General features: G+C 39.4%; 1 protein-coding gene and 1 long non-coding RNA gene across 3 annotated transcripts; one reads left to right on the forward strand and one right to left on the reverse strand.

Annotated features, from left to right (window-relative positions):
• Window positions 1-4,137: 4,137 nt before the first annotated feature.
• Window positions 4,138-6,494, forward strand: LOC121602169 (serine/threonine-protein kinase atr-like; the record flags this gene model as incomplete). The annotated part of the gene is made up of 1 exon (XM_041930923.1): window positions 4,138-6,494. A coding segment is annotated over one exon (2,109 nt), but the record flags the coding sequence as incomplete, so codon positions are not given.
• A 1,941-nt stretch (window positions 6,495-8,435) lies between these two features.
• Window positions 8,436-9,257, reverse strand: LOC121602170. 2 transcript variants are annotated; one of them, XR_006006311.1, is made up of 3 exons: window positions 9,170-9,257; window positions 8,652-9,057; window positions 8,436-8,586 (listed from the first exon to the last, which is right to left on the reverse strand). It is a non-coding gene; the product is annotated as an uncharacterized LOC121602170 (long non-coding RNA). The 2 variants fall into 2 exon arrangements; XR_006006310.1 differs by lacking the exon at window positions 9,170-9,257 and adding an exon at window positions 9,122-9,158.
• Between the last annotated feature and the right edge of the window lie 246 nt (window positions 9,258-9,503).

Below are 9,503 nucleotides of genomic sequence, written 5' to 3' on the forward strand. Positions count from 1 at the left end.
ACACTGTCCAAATCTGTTCCATGTTCTACGCATGGAAACGGACGATATAGCCCCAGTTAAGTCTTGTGATGGGAAAAATGAAGTTTTCTGGATTCGATTCCAGATAGTAGGTCCCGCATCAGTTTTTGGAATCGGCTCCGTAATCATAATCGCTTCCGGAATCAGTTCCGGAATCGGAATCGACACCCGAACCGGAATTGGCTTCGAAATTGGAGTCTGTTCCGGTATCTCAATAAGAATAGTCGTTTGGATCCAATGATTCTACGTATTGACAGCCGCAAATAATCCATTCTCATGGTGATTCTCGGAGTGATTTCGCTTCTGGAACTTCTTATTTCAATCCAAGAACTGATTCTCATTCCGGAGCTAATTCCAATTCTGGAGTCAATTCTGATTCCGTTGCCGTAGCAAATTGCGATTCCTATCTCGGAGCCGTTTTCGATTCCGGAGCTGATTCCGATTCCGGAATCGGTTTCAAAATCAGAATCCATTCCAGCATCGGAATCGGCTTCGGAATTGATTCCGAACACGGAATCTGCACAGGGTAGGGTCTAATTCCGAGCTCCCACCACCCATACTTCTGAGACAAGCCAAGACCGCAAAGCGGGTGTAGTGTCGGATAAGTAAGTTATTCTTATAACATTTTATAGCGTAACATGTATGTGCAAAAATAATAAAAAAGTGATTAATTCTCCTGGCCCGCGACTCTCAATCATTTAGTAAATTTGGCCCTTTCCCTAACAAGTTTGTCGACCGCTGAGTAGTCCATGATATTATTCGAAACCCTGTATTGCACAGCCCAAAGCCTCCTATTTTTGAACGTTTACACCGTTTTGTTTACAATTAGCATTCGGCAACAGGTGCAGTTTACTACTAATTTTGCAAATTCCAGCTTTAATCAAGGACAAGCATGTAATGAAACAGCGTTATGCATTTTCCAAAATACTGTTTCATAAAAAAATATCTATTTCTAGACTGTTATTTTTTTTTTTTTTTTTATTTCAGTGTGTTGGAAAGTGTTCAATAATGGATAATAAAGAGTGCAATAATAGAATTTTGAATTTGTGTAACTGTGCAACAATTGGATTTTTGAATAGATGTAAAAATTAGATGCATTTTTTGGCATTATTCTTCACCCTATTGTTTCAATGAGTATCTAGGACATTTAACATAGCCTTGGCCTTTTTTCTTACCAAAATCTTGAGCAGAAGTTAACTAAAATGCTAATGTTTTTTCTCTTCCATTATCGCTTTTCATTGCAGAGAACAGTATCGGAAGTTTTAATTTACTACCACATCAACCCAGAGTGTGTAATGCACGCATTTCGCAGTTTACTTCCAATGATAGTGATAATGACGAGGTATCAACAACTCGAATCGCGGAATATATTGCTGAAAGGTTTTTAGGAGTACTAGCAAATTTAGAAGCAACACTTGTTAATCCAGACGGAGAGAAGTTTCTCAAGCGATTAGCGCTGCTTAGTCTGGGTGACATTATTCGGTTGCTTGGTGGGGAACACATAACACCATTTCGGTTCAAAGTCATTGCTGTGCTCCGAACAGCATTAGCTCTTCCAGAAGGATCGGCTTTAGCAAAACATTGCGTTAATACGTGGCGTATTTTTGTATGCACGGTAGATGTGCGACAATTAGGTTCACTTTTAAGTACAATATTCGTTACGTTGGAGCCATTAATTGATACATACAACGAAGATATTGGATACATATTTCGATACCTGGTCATAGAGAACAATAGTCTACTTGGGAATAGTCTCTGTGATCTGTTTTTTATAGAAGATACTAATGTAGCAGAAAATATTAAAAAAATAGTGGCATCGCGTATTCCAAAACACCACGATGAAATAGGAAGCGACCAATTTGTTACCCGCCTTGAAGAACTTATTCGACATAGCAATCATGAAAATTTAAAAGTACGAGCATACGCATTCTCCTACTTATGTAGACTTTGTGAACATGGCCGGGCAGAGCTAAATGAAGCTATTTTGGGGCAACACCAAAGCATAAGCCTTACCATAATAGCTACAATGGTAGAAACGCTGACACGTGGACTTAGTGAACAAGATGTAATACTTCAACAACGAGCAGCAGAGTGTCTTGGAGAGCTAGGAGCTTTGGCACCCAGTCATTTGCCACCTAATTATGCTCCGACCGGTGTAGGTTTCGCATTGAGCATTCATTCCGACTGTTTTGCCATTATCGCCTTGCGAGAACTATGCCGAGCATACCAAAGGCAAAAAGATTCAAAGTTTGTCGATAGTTTTTCACTTGCCATACAGGAAATATTAAACGAACGAGGTGTCTCTCCAAAAGCAGATAAAAAACGAGAAATATGGGAAACCATCCCAGAACGCTTGCGACCAATAATGGAACCGTTACTAACATCATGTTATACTACAGTTTCAAGAGCATCGCAGACAGCAGTTGCACATCCGGTATTTAACAATGTTGGATCAAGTCACGAATGGTGTTACCAATGGGCGTGCCAAATGATTGAATATATAACTGTTAATTCAACTCGTAACCTTCTACGAGCTTTTAAGCCAAGCTTGCGATGTGATAGAGGAACTCTTATGTTGATGTTACCTTACATACTATTACATTCATTACTACTTTGCGAAGGGAATGATAAAATACAATTTATTGTAGAAGAACTTCATGCCGTTTTCAACGGAGCCATTGCATATTGCGAAAGTTTTACCACGATTCCTGCTGCGAACCGAGCAAATGACAAAGTAGATATAGAATATACATCTGCAAATAGATTGATTGTATGCATGACTCAGGAGCGGCATGATACATGTGGCAAAGAGCTGGCTTTGCAATGCGCTAAATATGCGTTTGGGTTATTTGATTTCCTCGAACGATGGAAAAGACAGTACCTCAAGGATGTTACATCAAAAGATAAAGATCTTCATAATTATCAGCATAATTTTGCTGTGGTTAGTACATTCCTAAACAACTTTGATAGCAATCTATTGGCGCAAGTAAATTTTAAATGTCATGAATATGCTAGAGCATTACAATACGTAGAACACAGTTTGAATGGCGAAGATAAAAGTATAAAACTACAAAAAAAGTTATCATTCTTGTGTGAACTTTATTCATACCTCGGAGATACAGACTCGGTGGAAGGTGTTATGGCTTTGAAAGCAACAGAATCAACCTTACACGAGTTAATTCTATATCATAATGCTACAGGTCGATTGCAAGAAGCTGTGGCGTGTTACGAGAGGTTATTACAACTTACTAATATCCAAGAACAATATCCAAGTCTTAATTTTTTAAACAGTATGATCGAGTGTTATCTACGGCTTGATCAACCGGAAACAGCATTACTACTTGCAGAAAGTTTACTGGTTCGATTTCATGATACGGCCCTACATAAACCTCTACTGGATATACAGGCAGAACCGCTGTACCGACTAGGAAGATTCGAAGAACTCGAAGAATTGCTACTTCAAAGGCGAGCTGATCAATTGAGTGGAGCCATCGATGGTGAATCACGTCACTGGGGAGTTATTTGTGGTTCACTTATTATTGAGTTTCGACAACCGGATTATGCACGATTTTGTTCAGAAATACAACGAGCCCGAAGGTATGTGTTTCAGGGTAGCTGTAGTGAACGTTCTAGTTCTCGTTCGTTAGATGAACAGCTGGGTACATACGAAAACCGTTATGATCAGGTGTTAAAATTACACATCATCCAAGAGTTTGCTAAATGTGGACATATAATGCACACTCTGCGCACTCTACAAAAAGGTCAACGTAACGACGAACTTATTACAGCATCCACTGTAATTGTTGACCTTCAGAAGCTTGTTGCAAATATGAAAGCTAGGCTAGAAGTATTACAACCGAATGCTGCCACAATAGAACCAATCCTTAGCTTGAGGCGCATACTTCTGAAGGAAATGAGGCGCACGATAGACGAAATAAATTGGGAAAAAATCGACGACGACCAAAATGTTAATCGTCTGCGTCATTTGGTTGATCAAACGATCGGACAACTTTGGATGAAAAGTACAGAGTTAGCATCGCGAGCAAATATGTACCAGCAGGCATTATTGTATATTTTACATGCAGAAAGCTATCGTCCTCCTGATCTTTTCATAAAAAATGCCAATTGCTTTGGGATCGACGAGATATAACAGGGGCATTAAAGGTTCTTGAAAGAGGAGTGAATGAAATATTGGGCGATGTCCCTGTTTCTTCGGTTGGTAATAATCATATAAAAACAACACCCAAAGAGATTCGTTTCATACAAGCAGAAGGTAAGCGTCTTATTGCTACATACAATGCTGAGGCGTCTAATATATCAGCAACACTCAATCGACGTTATTTCAAAGAGGCAGTAGATATGAACCCGGAAAGTGAAGTAGCATTAGTACAACTTGCACAATACGTCGACAAATTGTATAGCTCGTGTCCAGCAGTCGAGCAAAATTCAGCAAATTGCTGGGAAATGCTATTTGAAGTAATGAAGTGTTATGGCAAATCAATGATGTATGGATCAAACTATATTTATCAATCGATGCCACGCGTATTAAGTATCTGGCTTGACTCTACTGCAAAGACGATACCAAAATCAAGTGAAGGCATTAGTACTTCCTTGAATATGGCGCGAAAAATCGCACAGTCAATGAATAAATTGGCAAGCAAGTTCAAAGATACATTATCGCCGTATTTTTTCTTTACTGCTTTTTCCCAATTAATAAGTAGAGTTGCTCATCCTTCCCAAGAAACGTTCATAATATTGAAAGCCATAATTGTCAAATTGCTCCTCTATTATCCTCAGCAAACTCTATGGATGATTCTGAGCGTATATAAATCATCTTATACCATCCGGGTACGGCGATGTGTAGAAATATTTAACGATCGTCAGTTGCTGCAAGTAGAGAACATGCAAAAGTTGATAAAAGACTTTAATGGATTGGCTGAACGTCTTATCGAGCTTACCAACAAAGAAATTCCGGGAAATCCAGGAGGCATCAGACATTCAAAACAGGCAAATGTTACAGTTTCTATCTTAGTGAAAGCTTTACCAAAACTGCTGGCTGATAAAAACTTTTCAAATATTTTGATTCCCATTGAAAGATGCATACAACTAGTGCTGAATAAAAATACAGGGATGAATTTTCAACCATACCCTACAAATGCTATATATATTGCTGGAATTTCCGAAGAAGTGACAGTGTTGCATTCTTTGCAAAAACCTAGGAAAATTTCACTCCGAGGCCATAACGGCAAGCTTTATACAATGATGATGAAACCTAAAGATGATCTGCGAAAAGATTTCCGTTTGATGGAGTTTAATGCAGTTGTTAAGCAATATTTATCACAAGATCCAGATGCAAAATTCCGAAGGTTACACATACGCACATATGCTGTTCTACCTTTAAATGAAGAGTGTGGTATTATTGAGTGGATATCAAATCTGAACACATTTCGCGGTATCGTATGCACGTATTACAAACAGCGTGGACTGGGAATGACGGCGAAAGAATTGAGAAACTTTAATTATGAGCGCACAGAACCGCTTGCAAAGAAACGGCACGCCTTTGAAACTATTCTTGTTCCGCGGCATCCACCGTTATTTAGTGAATGGTTTCGAGATTGTTTTCCAAATCCCCATAATTGGTTTCAAGCTCGTTCGTCGTACATAAAAACTACTGCAGTTATTTCGATGGTTGGTTACATATTAGGGCTTGGAGATCGCCATGGCGAAAATATTCTGTTTGATTCTACTAACGGAGATACTGTGCACGTAGATTTTAATTGCTTGTTTAATCGAGGAGAAACATTCACAGTTCCAGAGTTAGTGCCATTTCGCTTGACTCATAATATGGTAGATGCAATGGGACCTCTCGGAGTGGAAGGGCTTTATCGGCGATGCTGTGAAATTGTTTTACGAATTCTTCAAACCCATGCATCAACATTCATGTCTGTATTGAAGCCTTTTGTTTACGATCCCATGGTGTCGTGGAGCAAGATGACGTTTGCTCAAGGGGAATCAAGCGAAAGGGATAGCTATTTAGAACGAACCGATCCCCAAGCCATGCACAATGTGTTAAACATTGAAGAAAGACTAAAAGGCTATGTAAAAGTTAATGGTAAATTGTCACATAATCCACTATCCATTGAAGGGCAAGTAAACCACTTGATTAAGGAGGCAACAGACATAGACAATCTAGCACAAATGTACATTGGTTGGTCTGGATACACATAACAAACAACAGCTAGAAATCATTTCAATTAAACCGAATACATATGTCTTTTCTGTACTAATAACGATGCGTGTTCTACTTTAATTAATCCAACAAAATGAAATTTCAATCGGTCAGTGAAGTAGAGTTTTCCCCGGTACCAACCCTGGTACGAAAATCCATACGATGTCGGTCTCATCGGGCTCTATCTGGGCGCCGATTAACCTTCGTTTCTCTGACCAAAAATACACCCTCATCTTTATGACCACCTACCCGGTAGGTAATACATTTTAGAAGGGAATTCGTATTTTTATTGGTAAAAAAAATGTCGTATTTAACTTATTCTATGCAGCTATAATAACAATACTTCTTTTTATGTTATAAATTTATGAAGTATGGCTTTTAGTTACATAAATTGATTGCATAGCAATTAGATGAACTGACACTAATACACCGCCATGTCTTCCCGACTGTCGGGGCAATCATTTCAATCTATGTGGCTTTAGAAGAATATTAAAGCACATTTAAAAAATTAAAAAAATCTGAATTTTTTACCACTTTTTTAAAACATGTTTCTCTAGGTATTCTAATTTTTTTGGATCGATTCGATAATCCAATAAAAAATTATCATAAAAAAGAATAAGCTAAACATACCCGGGTAGGTGGTTATAGAAATGAAGGTTAAAAGAATCTCTTAGAAGCTCCGATCGGGCTGAATGCAAGAAACGTCGCGGCTGCGCGATAAATGTTGCATGCATGTGTACTACATTTTATGAACCTCCCTCGCTTTCTTTCGGATTGCAATGAGTCCAGACACAGTTAGAAATGCGTTTAACATATTTTCTTTTATTTCTCACATTTATTTTCATAAGCACATTCTCTTGTACATACACACCCTCCCCTCTCCCCTTGGTATTTGTCAAAGTGGTTTTTTCTCTTTGAAAAACCAAAAAAACACGCACACATGGTGATCCCGCTTGAAAGTGCGAAACGGCAAAGAAAAAAAACATACGCAAACCCAAGGTTATTAGACTCTATACAGGTTATGACAAAAGCCTGTTTTGGCCGATTTCTAATAAAAAAATGAATGAAAAAATTTTGACAGACAAATTGGAATGGTTTGTTTACAATTGGACTGGTTTGTTTACAATTCGACTGATTGCAACTGGATTGCAATCGTGCAATAGTACGATGTTTTAGGTTGAATTGTTCAATTATTGTAAATCTAATTTTAATTATGTACTTTCTACTGGACTTATGTAGAAAGTGGAGAAGGGATTCCGCTATGAATATTCGTGTGTTATCGTATTAAGACCCAACATGTACGAGTTGAAAAATCGTTACGTCGGAAAACGATCTCAGGACATTAACTTAAGTTTGCTGCAAAATCATGTGTGTATAAGCAATAAGGGAGAGCCGATAAAGAAGCGGATGAAGTAGCCAGATAGTGAGCATATGCTGGACGGAAAATGTATGCAGCGGCTGGACATAAAAAAAAATCATATCGAACGACACGTTTCTAACCGTAGATTAACATCAAACCAGTCTCTAACAGCACGTGGTAATTTGATTCATGTTTTAGTGAAATGAAAAAGAATAATTTTATTTATTTTTTATTTCTCGTAGAATTTCATCACACGAGATTCTTTCCGTCCAAGAACAGTCCTGTGATCTAGTGATGGGCGTTTCGGAGCGCACCAACGGCTCCGGACTAACGGGTCCGGAGCCAGCTACGCTCCGACGGCTCCGTAGCCGGCTCCGCTCCAAGGGCTCCGCAACCGGTTCCGGACTAACAGCTCTGCACTCACGGCTCCATTCCAACAACTGCGGAGCCGGCTGCGAGTCCACTGTTCCAGAGCCGTCGACGAATCAACGGCTCCGAACTAACGGTTCAATAGAGACAGCATTGCATGCTAGCCTAATCAAAAAACGAATATATCTTCTCGTGGAAGCTAACACACGATGTGATTGCAGTATTGACATTTATGACGTCATAATATTTTTCATGTTTGATAGAGGCAGATAAACCCTATCCACATTATTTCACTTTTCATACAAATTATATGATAAAGAGAAGGAGAAAGAGATGAATATGAGGGTCACCGAGAAGAGCACTTGTGAAGGAAGAGTAGTGGCTGAGCCGGGGAGTAAATGTTGAACGGTCCTGTTGTAACAATTATAATTAGGAAATAAACTAAAAGTATATTTTGTGCTTATGCATAGTTGTTATTTAAGTTATTGTCCGCGGTTCCATGTCGGTTCGTTGCAGTCGTCATGTTCGAGACGATCGTCTATGCTGCCACTGTTGCCGTTCCAGTTCAAAGAAAACAAATATTCATTCCGTTTTGGCTGCAGCCTTATTCCTGTGGGGGACGATAATGCATGTCACCTTGGGTGTAGCTTAAGCAGTGTTTTAGTAAGGACATACCACACAAGCTTCTACCTTATCATCATCTCAGCACCGCAATTTCGAAGGAGGGATACGCATCATCACCGCTGCCGCAAGTTCGTCTGCGCCGTCGCGGTCCTAGTTCGGGTCAAGTGCAATAGCGGAACGAAAGTGATGCCGGTAGCATTTTTTGCACCACATCATCACTGGTTCCCTGACCAACATCGTCAAAAGGGTGTCATCACATCGATACTCTTTCACTGAATTGTTCCGTGTCCGTTCCAATCCGAATAAAGGACGAGCTGTTATGCGCGAAGCGACATGGGATCTGGCCACTTCTCATACGAGGGCAGCATCTGGGACAGCACAATAACCCAGTTTGGACACTGTTGCTGCTGGACGGCATGAACTCTCGTCCACTGAAGCTAGGACAGCAATACCAAACCTGTAGAACAATTGAAACTGATGAAACAATCCGACGATATTCAGGGCATGTAAGCAAAATTGACTTAGCATTAACCAATCCAACATAGAAGTCATATTATAAATGATATAACTAGTTAGCATGAAGAATAATTGTAGCAGTAATTTCGTCTTCTGTAAACTTATTTATGTTGCTCGTGCCAAGCAACAGCTGGTCGGCATCTATTTGACAGAAAAGTTGTAACAAGGTATCCATAATGGTGACCCTCTCAAACGCTCTGTCGTAACCTGTATAGAGTCTAATAACCTTGTTCTTCCCAAGCGAAATTTTCGGGGATAATGAACACAAACTCATGCCATCTCTTTCTATTCATCAGCCCTACTCTCTCACACGCATCGATGAACTTTACACATCTCTTTGTTCATTGTACTATATTTGAAGGGTTTAAAAGTGATAGATAACAATTC

This window comes from Anopheles merus, unplaced genomic scaffold (assembly GCF_017562075.2).
Source record: "Anopheles merus strain MAF unplaced genomic scaffold, AmerM5.1 LNR4000337, whole genome shotgun sequence".
NCBI classification, from domain to species: domain Eukaryota; kingdom Metazoa; phylum Arthropoda; class Insecta; order Diptera; family Culicidae; genus Anopheles; species Anopheles merus.